This window comes from Perognathus longimembris, chromosome 12 (genome assembly GCF_023159225.1).
Source record: "Perognathus longimembris pacificus isolate PPM17 chromosome 12, ASM2315922v1, whole genome shotgun sequence".
NCBI classification, from domain to species: domain Eukaryota; kingdom Metazoa; phylum Chordata; class Mammalia; order Rodentia; family Heteromyidae; genus Perognathus; species Perognathus longimembris.
Window position 1 is genome coordinate 68,490,194 of NC_063172.1, and position 18,537 is coordinate 68,508,730.

An 18,537-nucleotide genomic window follows, 5' to 3' on the forward strand; every position below is an offset into this window, starting at 1 on the left:
TGACTTTTTATACCTTAAGTGTACATGTATAGGGAATTCATCATAAAGCTATCTTTACCAAGTTTTGAGGAATACATGTCTAAGTCAATATAAACATTTTGTACTCCAAGGGTAGTTTTTGCAATAGTTATAGGTACTCAATCAACAATATTAATTTCCTTAATCATATTAACACATAGTTGAAAAGTTTTTTCCTATATGATCTGCTAAATAAGTTTCTTATAGAAATTCCTGCCATTTCCATTGATTTTTTCAGAAAAATGTTCCACAAATGTATATGTAAATATCTATAATTTTTTCATAATAATAAGAGACTAGAAATGGGTTCTGATAAGCTGGGAAGTATTTCTCTGTTCTATGAAGCCAATTTTCTCTACAATGTTGTATTGTGTGGAGAATTAAAAAAAAAAAAAGGATCTTAAAGTTCAGTTGGGAGGGGGGCAGGCTGGGAATATGGCCTAGTGGCAAGAGTGCTCGCCTTGTATACATGAAGCCCTGGGTTCGATTCCTCAGCACTACATATATAGAAAAGGCCAGAAGTGGCGCTGTGGCAAGTGGCAGAGTGCTAGCCTTGAGCAAAAAGAAGCCAGGGACAGTGCTCAGGCCCTGAGTTCAAGCCCCAGGACTGGTTAAAAAAAAAGCTCAGTGGGGGGCGGGGGGGCTGGGAACATAGTCTAGTGATAGAGTGCTTGCCTAGCATGCATGAATCCCTGAGTTCGATTCTTCAGGACCACATAAACAGAAAAAGCCAGAAGTGGCACTGTGGCTCAAGTGGTAGAGTGCTAGCCTTGAGCAAAAGAAGCTCAAGGGATGGTGCTCAGGCCCTGAATTCAAGCCCCAGGACTGGCAAAAAAAAAAAAAAAGTTCAGTGGGTGCAGAGGGAGGAAAGCAGACAGTAATAAGTAATAAACTACCTCTTGCAAAAGCTTTGCAGATTGCCTTTAGTGAGAAATATCCAAAATAAGCAAGCACAATAAACAAGCATATAAGTAAATTATGTTATTTTTCTTAGTAGGTAAAGTTATATTTGTTCCCATCCCTGAAATATCTAAAAATAAAAAGGTGTTTTTTTTTTTTTTTTTTTTTTTTTGCCAGTCCTGGGGTTTGAACTCAGGGCCTGAGTACTATCCCTGGCTTATTTTTGCTCAAGGCTAGCAGCACTCTACCACTTCAGTCACAGCGCCACTTCTTCTGCCTTTTCTATATATGTGGTGCTGAGGAATGCAACCCAGGGCTTCATGTATGCATGGCAAGCACTCTACCACTAGGCCATATTCCCAGCCCCAAGAAAAAGTTTTATATTATAAACTACACACAGTCTAGGTCTATAGTTTCATCTTTTATTTTTACTGTCTTTCCCATGAAGAGAAGAATACTGCAAACCACCTCAGTACAACAATGATATCACAGTGTCAAAGAATTCTGATGAGGAGATTCCCAGAACTTCCATTGTAATCGAATTCTGTGTCTAAAACAATGTACATATGTAACATGCTATTCATAAGTGGTGTTCCACACGAGTGTCCTTTGAAATGTGAATACATAAGCATAACTTTTATGCATACATGTGTTAACATATATTTGAGTGATTTAAATAAATTTATTTTAAATAATTAAAGTGTTTAAAAATCCACTATTTTCATCAATCAATTTTATTTGTTCTTATGGTATGGATATTAAACCTGAGTCTCTTAAGCACACTAAAATGACCTATAATCTCAGCATTAGCTCTTTTAAAAACAAAATTATGCCTATTCTTACTTAAACTGTCAATTTTTGGCATATACATTTAACACTGTCACATATTTACTAATGTATGTTTACAGGCCTGTCATACCAAACCCAGCTGCAGGTTTAAATATTCTTTAGAGATAAAAATTCAGAATATCTACACTTTTTAGACTGGTTAACAATAAAATTTAATGACTATAGCACTATTTTCTATATTCATCTAAGTTCTGGAAGAGATGAATTTGTAGTTTCTGATAAAATTTCTTCTATACTTTTGTTAAGTTTTAATTCCCATCACAAGTTCTTCTAGTCCCTACCTACTTTGTTAGGCACAATTTCTTTGCAAGACAGAAAGATTAATGCCTTCCTTTAAAATGCTTTGCCAAGATACTTCAAAGTTTTGCTTAGGCATCTATTTGAATGCTCAAATTAGCCACATCAATTTGAGTACTTAGCTTAAACTATTTCAGGCAGAAAATGAGTCAGATTTTTATAAAAGTTCTACAAAATGAAAAAGACTTGATTTCATTTTTCTACTTTCATGATTTTTTATGTGTAAGTCAATTTGTTCTCCAAGGGAAAGTAGATAAAGAAAACATGCATTTTAATAATGTTAAGTATTATAACAAGTTACAAAGTATCTTTTCGGAATACATTAAATAAAAGGTATAATTGCAGTACAACTGTCTAACTATCTAAAGTAAGGAAGAAAAACACAAGTCTACTACACTTGAAGGGAAATTTTCAGGAAATTAAAGTGTGGTCTGCCTTTCTAAAGGAGTTAAAAATGCCAAGAGACAATTTCCAAAGCCTCACTCTTTTAGTAGCATTTGAAAGAATCTAAAAGTTTCATTTGGTTAGGAGTCAACCATGAACCATTGTATAAATAAGCACAGGATTTAACTCAGTAAATATACTGGAAATTTTTCTGTCACTGTTTGTGTCCTGTTGGTTAGGAAATGCCATAGAAACATATCATGCTTAAATACTCTACCCAGTTTAAAAAAATGCTATTTTTGATATAATAGTACAGGTACTACCAAGTACTTCCTATCTTTAGTAAGTTAGTAGTAAGTTGAACAATGAATGACTTTTCTTCTAAGTTAAAAAATAACAGGACAGTTAATTGCAACTCAGGCTGTTTTATCTTACTATATAACTTATTGTATACACTGGAATGAAAGAAAAATCTTCAATAACTCCATGCAGCAGGGATAAAACATGCAACTACTCTATATTGATGAGTGGGGAAGGAGGGCACCGTGAAAGATGATTGTTTTCTTTCCTCTTTCTCTGATCTAAATTTAGGTAACACACTTCCTGTAGTAACTTCATGTCGCAATGTTTTTTGATGTTACTGTTGCTTTGCATTTTTAATGTAGTTTTAAGAGGGTGTGAAGGGAAGGAGAGACTAGAAACTGGATTTCATTACAAAAAATAGACTTATTGTATGTTCATGAATTTACCTGCATTTGTTTCACTGTGACATTTCCATAGAGCATATAACTTACTTCGATCAAGTTCACCTTCTCCATTGCTCTTCCTTGTGCTCCAAGGACATGCTTTTTAACCAATTTTAACAGGTCTTATAATTATATTTTCATACATGTATGTAAAGCATTTTAATTATAACTATCCTCGCCATCACCCTCTACTCATGTCCTTTCTTCTTCCAATTTTTTTCTCCTCTTGAAATAGTCTCCATTTGACACTCTTTGAACATTGCTTATTGATCTACCCAAAATAACAGACCTGTGCTGATTACATCTTCAGATTGAGGTTTCCTAAATGAGACAATTTTAATTAGAAACTGTTTCTCCTAAATAATGATTAGAAACTATGCCTGTAACATCACCAAACTTTTCTTGACTGTAGTGGAATAATATATGGAAATGCCAAGCACTGGCCCCTTTCCATGATCCCCGTGATCCTTTAAGTACCTAGGGTCTCAGGCCAAAGCAGAAACAAATTCTCTTTATGGAGGAAGGGGCGGGCCCTTGTTACATACCAAGCTAAAGTGGACCTCATGAGCCACAATCTTATTTTCTAGCATGTTCAGGACAACTGAATCACTGTGTCTGTCACTTTGGCCTGTCACCATATAGTCTAATCTAGGAAACCTCAAAAGGTGAAAATACTGGCAGATGTCAAGACATTGCTACTAACTTTCTGCTGAAGCCCTGGTACCCCCAAACTCATGACTTTATATTACCAGATAGCTGTTACAAGAACCTTGCATTAACTTAGTCTAAGGAAGGAATTACCAATGATCTTAAGGAAGTTGACCTTGTGATGGGTATGTAAGTTTTTAACAATTTTATCTGTCCTCAAGGATGGTAGCAGTTGTCAAAACATCAAATAAAAGAAACAAAGGGAACTTGCAAGGAAGGGGAACTGGCCAGGATAAGCTTTGCTCTCCTTGGTTCTTATGGCTACCCTTGGTTCCCAGCAGGCATCTAGTCTGCCTCTGACCCAGCAAAGACTATGAAGCTCTGCAGCTTTCCTCCTCCCATCCGTTCTTTCCCTTAAGATGGCAACACATAATATATCCAGTTGCAAAACAAATTTCAAGAACGTTATGAGCCATTGTTTAAATAGGGAGGCTTTGCAGCTTCTTCACTTCTTAATCATCATGAGCAAAGAAAAGGTTCACCATGCAGGACATGTTTAGGGATTAAAGAAGAGTTGATAGTCCAGGGTGAAGTTTGGAATGACTAATTCGCAATTACTGCAATTCCCCAGGAAATTTCAAACCATAATGTCAAACCATTATGGCTATAGGAATCCATCTATTTTTTTAAGTAAGAAAAACTAACATTTTCCCCTGTGATGCCATTATTATCTAAGAATGCTATCAAGAATAATTTTGAGATGGGTGCTGGTGACTCACATCTATAATCCTTGATACTCAGGAGGCTGAGATCTGATGGCCACAGTTCAAAGGCAGTCTAGGCAGGAAAGTCCGTAAGACTGCATTTCTGATTAACCAGCAAAAATCTGGAAGTGGAGCTGTGGCTCAAGTGATGGTGGAGCTGCCTTTGAGCTTAAAAAAGTTAAAGGAGAGTGCATTGGCCTTGAATTCAAGTTCCAGTACTGGCATTCTCCTCCAACCTCCCAACAAACCAACAGCCTGCTTCCAAAAAAGAATGATTTCAAGGGGGAGGGCTTGAGATGTTTGAAAGGATATAAAATCTACTGTATAACATGGAAGCAATAGCTAATAACAAATGTATTATACACTTGAAAATCAGGAAGAGCAGATTTTAAGCATTTGCACTACAAAAATTGGTAGTATATGGGGCAATACATAATTTTGTTAATAAGCTAAGCCATTCATGAGGTAGGCATGTTTCAAAACATTGTATTATGTATCATAAATATATGTGGTTTTTATTTGTCAATTAAAAAAAAGAGAATGATTTTGAACTTCACCTTGGATCCCTTGGATGCCCTGGATTTTTTCAAGGCATTAATTATTCAGACAAGCATAAGGGACAGTATAAGCTATTCATATTAGTTTTGAACTTGTATATTACTGCTACTCCATCACCTTTTTACCTCTCCATTTCTATGTATTTCCTTTTATGTATTATAACAAGGATCTAGTGTTGACTGAAGAACGTAGAATGATCTTTATTAGTTGAAAAGGAGCAGAACCTTGATTTAAACTCTGATCAGTAATCTACTGCTAGGCTGTTGCTCATCCTGCTCACCTATCTTTTTTTTTTTTTTTGTATGACTAATGAGTTAAGAAAACAGTTCTTTTTTAGTAGTTACTGAAAGGAAGAAAATTCAGAGTATTCTGTGTCCATGAAAACTGTGTATTCCATATGTGAAATTTTACTGAAGCATAGCCATGCTTTTTTCGTTGTGTCTACGCCTGTTTTGTATTACAATGGAAGAAATGAATGGTAACGACATAGTCTACATGGGCTGCTAAGGCTGTCCACCTGACTATAAAGGTGTCAGTTTTTACTAGGCAGAGGGTTTGACATCTTCAATGCCAGTTAACTCTGTTTCAAGGTGAGAACTAAAAGGAAAAGGCTCATTTTCACCAGATCACCTAAAGCCTCAAATTGTACCTGTGGAGAAAATCTTTGATGGATAAACATTAATATACTTGAGGAAAAGACATCACAAAACTTACCTGGTCACTGGGCTCAAAGCTTATCTCCTCCTTCTCAGTTTTCATAGCTATTAGTTTTGTATTACTGGCAGGGTCTGTCTTACTGTCCAGTCGCTCAAGTTTTGGGGTAATTTCGGGTAAACCAATATCTTTAGTATCATCTTTATCTAGCAAATAGCGAAGTAGTGCATTCTCTTTCTTCTTGGGGCTCACTGGCTCTTGTTTAATAGTCACTTCAGACCCAGGAGCTGTGCTACTGGACTCCTGGCTCAGCTCTTTGCCTGTAGCTTCTGCTGTTAGCTTGGCCAAGTCCACAGGGGAACTGCTGTCCTGCAAGAGTCTGTGCAAAATTTTATGCTTCTCCTTGAGCGAGGTCCCATGTGTGGAGCCAGGCCCAGATAAGCTACCTGTGGGGTCCTTGTTTGTGTCTGACAAAGAGCTGGGCAGGGGTGAAGGCTCCATTTGGTCAGACTTGGTGGTCAGCAGTTGCAGGAGTTTGGTCTGCCCTTTGCTGTCATGTAACCGGTTCTGTCCCTCAGCTCTGTCCCCACTCACAGCCTGGGGCATGCTGGAATCACTTGTTTCCTTTTGCTCTCCAGGGTGGCAGCTGTTCTCCGCTTGTCCAGTTGTACCTTCTGATGGCTCCCCATAAAGTCCAAAACAGTCTTTGGAGTCCAAGCTTCCCATCTTGCTGAGTGGGGGAGGATTCATATTAACTGGGGAGTTTTGCAAATTGCCCATTTTTAGGTCCGGTGAAGCCAACGATGACCCTAATGAGACCCCATGACCCTCACTGAGGGCTTGAAGTGCATTGAGGGAACTGTTGGTATAACTATGGCTATTTCCTGTGCTGTTGCAAACTCCCACGGGGGAATGCAAGCTTCCTGCAGGGGAAAACTGACTGGGTGGGATGCGAGGACTGCTAGCCACGCCGGGGCTCATGCGATGCCTTGGTGAAAGCATGGAGGTGTGCTGCCCTGGATTCATACCAGGGCTGCTTTGTGAGGGACTGTTCATTTTGAGTGCATAGTTACTACCCTGAGGAGTGGTTGCTTGCATGCCGGACACATGGTTCATTCCCCCAGAACCACCAAACCTGCCCATGGGCATGCCCATTTGTTCTTTTGGGCCATTTATGGGAAAATTTATATTGCTACTGAGGGTCATGTCCTGACCTGGGTTCCCACTGCACATGGCTTGATGGGCAGGACTGCTAGAGCTAATTGGATTCAATGACTTCCCCATCGCTGGTGCAGTCAGATCCGGATTCATTACACATACATTCTGCTCTCTGTATAATGAGGAAAGAAACAAATATAAGATAAAGGCAAGCATGCTTAGCAAGTTGTTATTAATTTGAAAAATGAGATAGCCTCTTTTCTTTATAAGACCAGGCTACTTTTAAAGGATAGACAACACTTAAATGAAACAATCTGCAATTATAGACAAGACTAAGCATGTGTAGTTTTGGAACAAGAGGGATTTTTCTTTCAGGGAACTCATTAAAATGTCTGTGGTTTCACAGATGGAGTGTGCTTGACTCCTAGCATACTGAAATTGCAGTTAGGAGATAGGACATCATAAGGGTTTCAATTATATAACATACATCTTCACGAGTAACAGAGAAATTATAATGTCTCAAAGAAATACTGCAAACAAATATAGCGACTTTCTATTATTTGCCAGAAATTACATAATCTAACAACAGACACATCTGTTGGATTTGGGATATACTACTTGGCTCATAACGAACAACAAACTTAGCCAGAGAAACTGCTGGTTCTAGAGTCAGCAATTACTACTGCTTGGAGCTAGATCACTTTATCTAGTAGATTTCCACTCACCTCTCTAAGAATACCACCCCCTCGCCAAGTCACAGCAGGAGCCTCAGCCCCCACAGAGAGGTGGTTAGAGAAGGCAGTTTGTCATCTAATCCCCCTGCTCCTCAGCCACTCCAATCCATCCCATTAACTGATGACTAAAAGGAGGTTTTTGATTGAGATGATTTATTTCCCAAGCCCCATGAGCTTTCATATTCGGCCTTGGCAGTCACTTATGAGTTACAAAACATGTTCACACATCCAAACAAAACAGGTTTCACCAATTGTCAAACATCAGCCTTTAGTTAGGTGGATGAAACTTGCCACATCTAAATCTCTAATCACTTTCAAATTGTTTTAGTTTGAGGTCAGATGTATTAACAGCTTGTAAACAGGGCTGCCTGTTTTTTTTTTTTTTTAAATTTCTATATTAGAAAGTAAATAATTGAGAAGTATAACAAAAATAGGACTCTAACCAAAGCAAATTGATTTATTATCTGGTAGTACCTCATAAAGTTTAATATAGCATGAAATAGTTGAATATATACTTTGAAATTTAACTGTTAAGGAGTTATGAGCCGGGTGCTGGTGGCTCATACCTGTAATCCTAGCTACTCAAGAGGATCCCAGTTCAAAGCCAGCCCAGGCAGAAAAGTCCTTTGTGGCTCAAGTGGTGGAGTGCTATCCTTGAGAACAAAACAACCCCCCCCAAAAAACCAAAAAAACCCCCAAGTTTTGACATTTATTTTAAAATAGTGTTTCTATTTTCTTCATTATAGAAATGTTTATTAGCATTCAAATTAAAATATAATATCAAGAAGTTAAACTCAAGAACAAAAATTTAAACTATTCCAAGAGTATATATTTGAAAAGTCTGAGATTTAAACATACAAGGTCAGAAATTGTAGTACTGGCTTCAATATTCCTGTCTTCGTGTATGTCCTACTGGGAATCTGCCCTCTCCAATGTAAAGGGAGGTCATGTTAGAGTAAAGTTAGCACTAGCCTTGTGTTCTTCTAGCCAAGCCTTGAAATTTATTTTGCCAACAAGATGAGCTTGGTTTTGATCACCAGTCATAAACAATTTAATTTTATATTTTGTATTATCAGGATAGACAAATAGAAATGCCTCATAAACTATAAAACTCTAGGATAATTTGTTGCTTTTGAAACACATTCTCTCAATTTGGGAAGGGAAAATGAGTTCTTAGAACTAGAATTACCTGTGAAGCATATGTAAAGATATTACAAGCTGAGGCTCATTAGTAGTCTGAGAACGGATGAGTTTGCTCTTCGTTTGTGCAGCAACAAGAGTGCCATCAGACAAGGAAAAACGATAGATCTGACTGAATGCCAATCCTTGTCTCAGTACTGCAGGCAAACAAGGAAACGCAATACATAGTTAGGAGAGAGAAAAAAAGAAAAACACTGTGTGTGTGAGAAAGACATGTAACAGTAATAAACTTTATTAAATTTCATGGTATTTTCCTTTCAATATATTAAAAAGTTGTAAGTAATAGATTATATGATATTAAAACAGTACAATTTTTTAAAAAGCACATGTTCTTTTCACTCAGAATATCCAAAAACCTAATACTTTGTCTTCTTATGAAAAGGAGTAACAGTATGAATCCTCAAACCATATACATTCTCAAATCTTTAGTATCAAGGCAAAATAGAGTGTTAAAGGTTTATTAGGTCTTTCTAAGCTTGTGATTTGTTTAAAAATGGCAGAAAGTGATACACTGCAAATGCAAAAACATGATATCTCTAATAAGTACAATTTGCCTTTGGTTTCCTATATAATACAGTTATTAAATTGAAATTCATAGCATTAAATGTTTTCTCTAAATATTCATCTTGAAGTAATATACTGTTTAATCCATCATCTCATACTACCTTTCCCCACTTAAGTTTTTCACTGTGCAAGAAGCAGTATTTCCATTGTTAAGACAACAGGAAGAAGATAATCAGAAGATTTTTTTTTCTAGAGAAAAAGAGGCTACGTAAAACTGAAACAATCAAAGTACAAATTGGAGTGACATATAAATAGTTTAACTTTTAGGTAAAGGTCAGATACTTCTGTCTTCAAAACAAAATGAATGCAAATCAACTGAGTTATTATCATTTCTTTTAAATAATCTTGACTTTTTTGGGGGGGGGGTGGGTGGGTAGCAGGCTTGAACTGGGGACCTGAGTGCTGTTCCTGAGCTCTTCTGCTCAAGGCTAGCTCTCTGCCACTTTGAGCCACAGCACCACTTCTGGTTTTCTGGTGGTTAACTGGAGATAAGAGTCTCTAAAAGGTAACATAAATAAAACTTTTATAAAATCAGGCTCACATTTCCAGTGGCTTATTTCAGCATTTATCTGACCTTGGCTATGCTCTCTAAAGACTTCGCATTTACATTTATTCTACATCCAACATCCCTACTAAGCAAGTATGAGTAAGCACTTACCTGAATAATTTCAGAAGCTTCTCCCCACTTAGATTTCTGTTCATTTCATAGAAAAGTCCCTGGTGTTACTTACTGATTTCATAAGTATGAATGGGATTTTTCTTGTTTGTTAATCACATCTGTTTAAACCTAGCATGTGCTGGCACATCAGTGTAAACCCTTCTGTGAGCAATCAGGAAGACATGGCATGAAATGCAGGTCACTGCTATTCAAGAGCAGTGGTCACTGACCATGTTCATATATGATGATTACTTATATTTCTGTTACTATTCTTTATTTCAAGCCATCTCTATTGAAAAGAGGGTAAATATTGATTTCTGTCAAACATAGTATCTACATTTCCTCGAACTTTTTCCAACTTAAATGAAAATACTAGGAATTAGTACAAATTAGTGGATTCTAAAAAATTCTAAGAAATATAAAGTGGGAAAAGTGTAAGGGGAGACTGGAAAGTTCATTTATTGCGATCTGTTCTGTAATCATTAAGTAAGCCACAATGCATAAAGTTCAAACATGCAAACTGCACTGGTAAAATGCCAAGGTCACAGATGCACATTAAATGGGTGACAAAAATACAATTCCTTTTCAACAATTAAGAACAATTTTTTTTTCTGCAAAGATGCAGACAACTGTCCATGCCGAGTTATGAGGTACATTGGTGTCATGAGTACTTCCTGTACTGCAAGGTGCAGGCTGACTAACCACGACCTGCCAGGGCGCAGAGAAAAACAGTGTCTTCCTCCCTGGCTGAGCATTTATTAAAGCAAAAACAGTTTTCTTTTGTTCTCATTCCTTAAAAGACCAAAATGCACTTGAAAAAAGTGACTTTGGGAAGACTGTTGGGAGCAACATGGTTTAGTGACCACCAGGATGGGCTCAGGTGATTGCCTGAACTGACACAGACTGAATGTGGGATAGTCCTTACTTGCCCTGCGTCAGCCTGCTCAGATACAGAGGGAGTGCCAAGATGCCTTGTTCATTGACCCTTCATTGCTGTGAGGGTGGTGACGATGATGCAAAGCAGAGACAGGGCCATACAAAGACCAGATTCTCATTGAAGGATGCAGTATTTCTAAAAGATGACTTGAAGTCTTGAGTTTATTCTACTTGTCCTATCAAGCAAGTGTGTTACTTGAGAAGAGTCACTACACATCTCTGGGGCTTCTGGAAACATCTGAGCCATTGTCTGTCATCTCTATGAAGGAAGACTTAAGATCCTAATGTTCACTCTACCAGGGATTTAATCATTGTTGCAAATTTCATTTATTCCTACTTCCCAAACTTCCTTTATGAATTACGTATCTTTAAATTAGATGGTATCTTTAACTTGTTATATGTCTAGAAACCCTAGGAGCAAAGAAAATGAGTACTTCCCCCATCCTTTTGTCTGTTTTTGTGACATTATCATTTCTTGTTCTGTATCCTTGAGTAGCATGTGGGCCAGATGACACACAGGACAACTGTCTTTGGGGCAAGGTTCAGGAATTACTGTTTGTTTTTCCAAAGATCCCCATAGGAAGCAAATGCAATATTTCCTTCCAGAAAAGTATTGCTCAGTGGAGCTTACCTTCATGATGATGCCTTTTAGCATAGGATACAGATTCTCCTTCATGCTGTGCATGAAACTTCTGAATGCACCTTCTCACTAGATCCTCCCAGCCTGGCTTCATGGCTGCCCTCATGGTGCTAGTATCCAGAGAGGTGATCTTGCCTATGAGATAACAGGAGGCATTATACCCACAGACTCATCTATTCCTATGGACACTGGCTCAAGAGACCCCGTAGATACCAAAACCCATAGATGCCAAGGTTGGTTCCTTCTATAAAATGACACAGAAATAGTTGCATATATTTATGTACAGCCGCTTACTTTTGTACTTTTGAAATTCAAAAGATTGTACACGGAGTAACAATTTATCATATACATCTAAGTATTCAATAATTCTTTATTGAGTCACCTCTTCCATCATTCTCCCCAACCCTTTCTATTCCTTCACCCAGACTCATTTCACACTTCATCACTTCCTGTATTTGTCCCCTGTTCCTTTTTTCATTAGTCCACCTTCCTTCCCTCAGGCCCAGCTCTTACAATCTCATTTCAGCTTCCTTATACTCATTTAGTTAAACTGTCTGCTAACTATTTGAATGGTTGACTCACAGAGTTTCACTCCTGTATATATATACTCTACTTTCAACTCCTCCCATATATTTAGGGAGTAACAACAAGAAAAATGTCTATTATTTGTACAGTATAGGCATAATCTTTTTCTTTTTCTTGAGTATTTCGAACTCATGTTTGGGAGAATTCATAAACGTGGAACCTGTAGATATGGAGGCTGTGCAATACACCGACCCTGAGGATATTCATGCTATACCCAAGGGCATTCAGCTCCCACCTAGGCTGCTGCTGCTCCGCCCCGCCCCCACCCCCCCCCTCCTCAGTACCTATCCTAGCAGCAATCACTAGAGCCAACTTCCTGATAATCGTCTAACTATACTTCTTTTGTTCACAAATACCTAAAATTTCAGGAGTGAATTTTTTTTGTCTTCTCTGAAAAGAAATCTTACCTTGGAGATCCTGGCGAGTAGTAAAACTTTCAGATGAGGGAAGAACTGGTCTTTCCTTCATAGGGACTCTTCTTGCCACACAAATCAAACAGGACTGCAAATCTTAAATCATACACAGGGTTAGTTTTTTTAAGTAATGAAAATAAATTGTATATATTATATAATTATTAAATATGTTATATATATTTGCTTGTCTTGGGGTTTGAACTCAGGTCCCTCAGGGCCTGGGTGCTGTTGCTGAGCTTTTTTGACTCAAGGCTAGCATTCTACCACTTGAGCCACAGTTTAACTTCTGGCTTTTTTAGTGCTTAACTGGAGATAAGAATCTCATGGGTTAGCTTCAACCAGGATCTCAGATCTCAGGCTCCTAAGTAGTTAGAATTACAGGCATGAGTGAGAGGCACCTAGCTTGAAATGAAAGTTATTTATTTATTTAATTCATTTACTGGGTTGGTACTGGGGCTTGAACTCAGGGCCTGGGTACTGTCCCTGAGCTTTTTCTATGCAAGGCTGGAGTTCTATCACTTGAGTCACAGCTCCACTTCTGGTTTTTTTTTTTTGGTTGTTGTTGTTGTTGGTTGGTTAACTAGAGATAACAGTCTCATACTGTTCTGCCTAGGCTGGCTTCGAACCACTATCCTCAGATCTCAGTCTCCTGAGTAGCTAGGATTACAGGTCTTTTTCAAATTTAAAAAAGGTTGGACAAAAGGCTGATACAAAGAATAGTCTCTTTTTATCTTCTTATGTCACTGATTTATTACTGTTTGCTCTTAAACTTGGCAAGAGGTTCTTGAAATACAACCAATAATAGCTAGTATCTCAAAATTAAAATTATTCATCATTGGAGTAACAAGTGTAGATCAGTGTTCAGCATATCTAAGACCCTGGGTTTGATTATTAGCAAAGTACACATACACACCCACACCCACACCCACACCCACCCCCCCCACACGCACATCACCCACACATAGAGTAATCATCAGCTCAACAAAATAAAAACCAAAACTTTGAGCATTTAATATGAAATAAACATCTTTCTAACCACTTTATAGGTTATCAATTCCATTAGTTCTTTGAGCACACCATGGCTCAGAAGCCTTACTTTACACTGGGATAAAATAAAGTGGTAGAGTCCTTGTTTAGCATGCAAAAGGCCCTAGGTTTGATCTCCGCTAGCACAAAACAAAAAAAGAAACCCTGCTGTTATATATCTGATTTTAAATATGCAAAAAAAAGTTTGAATCTGAAGCACAAAATAATCAATTAGCACAGCTGTACCTTTGTTATACTATTTTAGAATACTATCACAGGTGAATTAGCAGCATTTGACCCTTTTTTGTTTTGAGGCAGTGTCATACTACATATATGTATATATATAAAACACAGGCAATCTCATGATCCTATTGCCTCCGTCTCCTGACTACTGGGATTATGGGAGTACGCCACCACACCTGCTAGTGACGCTCTTGTTGTAAAAAGTAGAGTTCCATAATTCATTTTCAATAAAATTTAAGTTTATAAACATTTATAAATTTTAGGCTGTATATGGTGGCTCACACTTATAATTCTTAGCTACTCAGGAGGCTAAAATCCAGAAGAATGTAGTTTGAAGCCAGTAAGGACACTGTAGAAAACTAGGCTGGAGACATGGCTCAATTAGTAGAGATGCAATCCACTGAGCTACCCAAGTGAACACAAGGCCCTGAGTGCAAACTGCAGTATTGCAAAAGAAATTTTAAAAATACATTTTATATGAGAAGTACTAAGTAGCTAGTATTCAATGACAACTATGGTTTAGTTACTTTTAATAAAATAAAAAAAATTATTCAGTGTCTTACATATGTTAAGCAAAGGGTTTTATCACTGAGGTACAGCCCCAGCCCTAAACCTTATTACATTCTGATATTGGTATAAGTGATTTTAATTGAGAATATACTGATGCTCAGAGAGGTTAAAAAAATGTCAGAGAGCTGGTAAGTGGATGAATTAGAAGCTGGCCTGTCTGATTACATAGCACAGGATGTTCCTCCCACTTTGTTTTCTCTACACACATGGAATGTGTTCTCCAACACTGTTTTGTGCTACACAGAGTGGCATCTAGCTGTGTATAACACCTTGCTTAGGGATATGAAGGGGTACATACTACATTAATATTTCTTTATGGTAAGCAGCCTAATGAGCTTACATAATCTGAAGCCCCTCCTTTCCACACTTTCATATCTTTTACTAAACTATGCTGTAGACTGAGCATCCATGGAGAGGGATTCCATGAATTCCTTTGAAGTATATTAAAAAATATTATTTGTGGGCTGGGAATGTGGCTTAGCAGTAGAGTGCTTGCCTACCATGCACAAAGCCCTGGGTTTGACTCCTCAGCACCACATAAACAGAAAATGCCAGAAGTGGTGCTGTGCTCAAGAGCTAGATTACTAACGGGCAAAAGAAGCTCAGGGACAGTGCATAGGCCCTGAGTCCAAGCTCGCTCCAGGACTGGCAAAAAAAAAATTATTTGCACCTTTGTGCCTTATTTGCATTACATGTTCGAAGGAACTTGGTACTCCCCAAACATTTAACCACTACTAGAGCTGCTCTGGACATAGTCACTAGTAGCAGGTGGCTGTTTAAATGTAAATTTAATTTTAAAAATGCAGCCCCCTGGTTATATGCCTTATTTAAAGTGTTCAAGAGAAATGTGAATCATGGCCACTATGCTGAACACTGACTATAAGTCACTTTCATCATTGAAGAACATTCTACTAAACAGCGCTGTTCTAGGGGCTTAAAAACTGAATTTACTTCCAGGCACTGCTGGCTCATGCCTCAGTGGCTCAGGAGGCTGAGATCCAGAAGATCACAGTTTGAAGCTAACCTGAGCAAACGTCTATGAGACTCTTATCTGCAATTAACCAGAAAAAAGCAGGAAGTGAAGGTGTAGCTCATACAGTAGACTGTCAGCCTTGACTAAAAAAAGTCAACTGAGAGGTCCTGAGTTCAAGCCCAGAACTGGCACCAAAAATAAACAAACAACACCTCATATGAATTTATTAAAAAAAAAAAAACCTAAAAAAACGCACAACTGAAAAGAAGCCCCAGAAACTGCTTCTACATTTTTTGGGGGGGTACAGATTATTAAGGGTGAAATCAATACAGGAACAACTCCACAGACACATTAGGTGTGTCTTACCTTCTCCTTCTTCTTTGATGGACTTTGGTTGAGAGACAGCAAAGCACTGCATAGTTTCATATTTCTGGTGTGCTTCCTGGTTATCATGGCCTTCTTCTTCTGAATCAGGTAAAGGTTTTACCAGCATCCGACAGTTGAAGGTATGGCTGTTCCGCCTAGGAGGTTCACCAGACCAAGATCCCCCGTTCACTACCAAAGCAAGAGTTACCATCATTACAAGGAGACCACATCAGATTCACTGATGCTGAGTTATCAAATTACTTTTATACAGGGCTTGATTCTTTTGCAAATACTTTAATAATCTAGAAGGGAAGCAATTCTCAAATAAACATCTTAACAATGTGGGTACCTCCTTGGAATTTTCAAAATATCTACATTCCTTTTTACTCATTTTTATTCAAGGTCATGTCTTGCTTTCTTATTATTAAAGGTCACAGTTTCTATTTTTGAGTTTTCCTGTGAGTTCTTAACTTAGTTTTATGTGCTACCTACTATCCCCAAACCTTGTGAACGGCATGATCTGTTACATACAGTCAAGTTCTCTCGAGAGAACTTGGACTTCATATAGTCAAGAGTACAAAGGCCGGGCTGGGGATATAGCCTAGTGGCAAGAGTGCCTGCCTCGGATACACGAGGCCCTAGGTTCGATTCCCCAGCACCACATATACAGAAAACGGCCAGAAGCGGCGCTGTGGCTCAAGTGGCAGAGTGCTAGCCTTGAGCGGGAAGAAGCCAGGGACAGTGCTCAGGCCCTGAGTCCAAGGCCCAGGACTGGCAAAAAAAAAAAAAAAAAACACACACACACACAAAAAAAAAGAGTACAAAGGCCATTCCATTAGTGATGGGGCCTCAGTATTTAATTCCATTTCATCTATCTAAACTGATCTTGCACATTCTCCAGCTTAAACCTCCTGCATTCCAATGCATATCACCTGCTGCTATGGCATCTAAAAGATCAGATGCTCCTAACTCCCTCCACGGAGCTTGTGTTCTAAGATCTTTACTAGCTACTCAGGTATCCACTGATTCCTCTCTCTTTCCTTTCCTTTTTCTTTGGAGGGAGGGGATACTGAGGTTTAAACACAAAGCCTCTCACTTGGTAGGAAGGTGCTTTGCCCTTTACGTTATGCCACCAGCCCTCATTCTGCCTTGTCTTACAGATCATTCTAGTATTTTATAGAAACTTTCATGTATAGAATAACTTGGCTGCTCCTGAGCTACTCCACTGTAGTCTCTCTTAATGGCTCTATGCATAGTTAGTTCTTCAACAATACCCGATGCTAATGTGGTTTATTTCTTTTCAAATGTAAAATTTGACACACCTTCTATTTCAGTTTAAAATGCATATACCAGTCTAAAAATTAATTTAAGAAGATATAGAGCCAAGTGCTGTAGTCTTTGCTACTCGGGAGGCTGAGATCTGAGGATGCTATTTCACAGACAGCCTGGGAAGGGTTGTCCATGAGACTTTTAAATTAGCCACAAAAGGGGCTGGGAACATGGCCTAGTGGCAAGAGTACTTGCCTTGTAAATTAGCCACAAAAAAGAGAGAAAAAAAAAGCCAGAAGTGGAGCTATGGCTCAGTGGTAGAGTGCTAAACTTGAGAAAATAGTTCAAGGCTATCACCCACATCCTGAGTTCAAGCCCCAGGACAGGTACAAACAAACAAGAAATAGAGGAAAAAATGAAAGAGATATTAAACTAAACGAACTAAAGTCAACATATGTTGCAATGTATTATGGAAAACAGTGACTGAATTGTTTATGGATCGGGTAAGAAATTAGATGTTCAACTTGCATTAAGTATCAATCCTGTTACTGTGGTTTTCTTTTCTTTGCCATTCATTATATTTATTAAAAATTTTTAGGACCGGTAGAAATACGAAAAGAACATAAAAAGTAGCAAGCCCAAAGAAAAGCAAATATGCCTGTCTAAGTCACTAGTCAATGAGCACTATACACAGTAGCTGTATGGTAAAGCTACTGCTAAACCCCTGGCTTCTAGGCTGTAGGGAAATTAAAGAAGCTCTAGACAGAAAACAGGGAACATCAAGTTAACTGTAAGACTTGTTAAAATTATGGAAGGACCCACAACCAGCATTCTACATTTTCCTAAGACATTTGACACCCTTATTTCACTATCATCACTTGTAAAAGCTTATTCACATCATGGAAACTATATAAGGCAATTAATGGGAAAAAAAAGTAGAAGCGTTCTTATTGATTTGGATTAATGCTAGTTGAAAGTAAAAAAGAATGATATTATATAAAGTAAGGCAATGAGCTCTTTAGAGAAGGGAATTAATAAGTATAGGTCCTTTGAAAGACATGAAATCACTGAAGAGATCTGAAAATATACATTACTTGAAATTAGAGATTCATTTTCTTCTTCATTTATTAGAGAATATAATAAAGGAATCCCACTCCACTATTCCTAAATTGTGTATTAATATTGCAGATGCTTTGAACAAAGGGTTATCCTGTCAAGGAAAAGTTAGCCATAATGGAATCTGAAAAGGATTGTTCCTATGTACTTTGATGATAATAAGACCTGCTAATATAAACGGTTTTAAGAAAAAGAATAGAAACACTTGCCAATTCAGACCTGACCTTATTCTGTACTAAAATATGCACTCCTTTTATCTGTGAAGATG

General features: G+C 38.0%; 1 protein-coding gene across 5 annotated transcripts in view; it reads right to left on the reverse strand.

The window, feature by feature from the left end:
* The window catches only part of Ncoa2 (nuclear receptor coactivator 2), a 273,451-nt gene that overhangs the window by 38,336 nt on the left and 216,578 nt on the right, over positions 1-18,537 (reverse strand). For all 5 annotated transcript variants that reach the window (XM_048358685.1, XM_048358684.1, XM_048358683.1 and 2 more), the window contains 5 exons: positions 15,885-16,073; positions 12,701-12,802; positions 11,700-11,843; positions 8,900-9,047; positions 5,879-7,148 (listed from right to left, as the gene is read on the reverse strand). In XM_048358685.1, the coding sequence (XP_048214642.1) occupies positions 5,879-7,148; positions 8,900-9,047; positions 11,700-11,843; positions 12,701-12,802; positions 15,885-16,073 (1,853 nt within the window). The remainder of the gene's footprint in view (positions 1-5,878; positions 7,149-8,899; positions 9,048-11,699; positions 11,844-12,700; positions 12,803-15,884; positions 16,074-18,537) is intronic.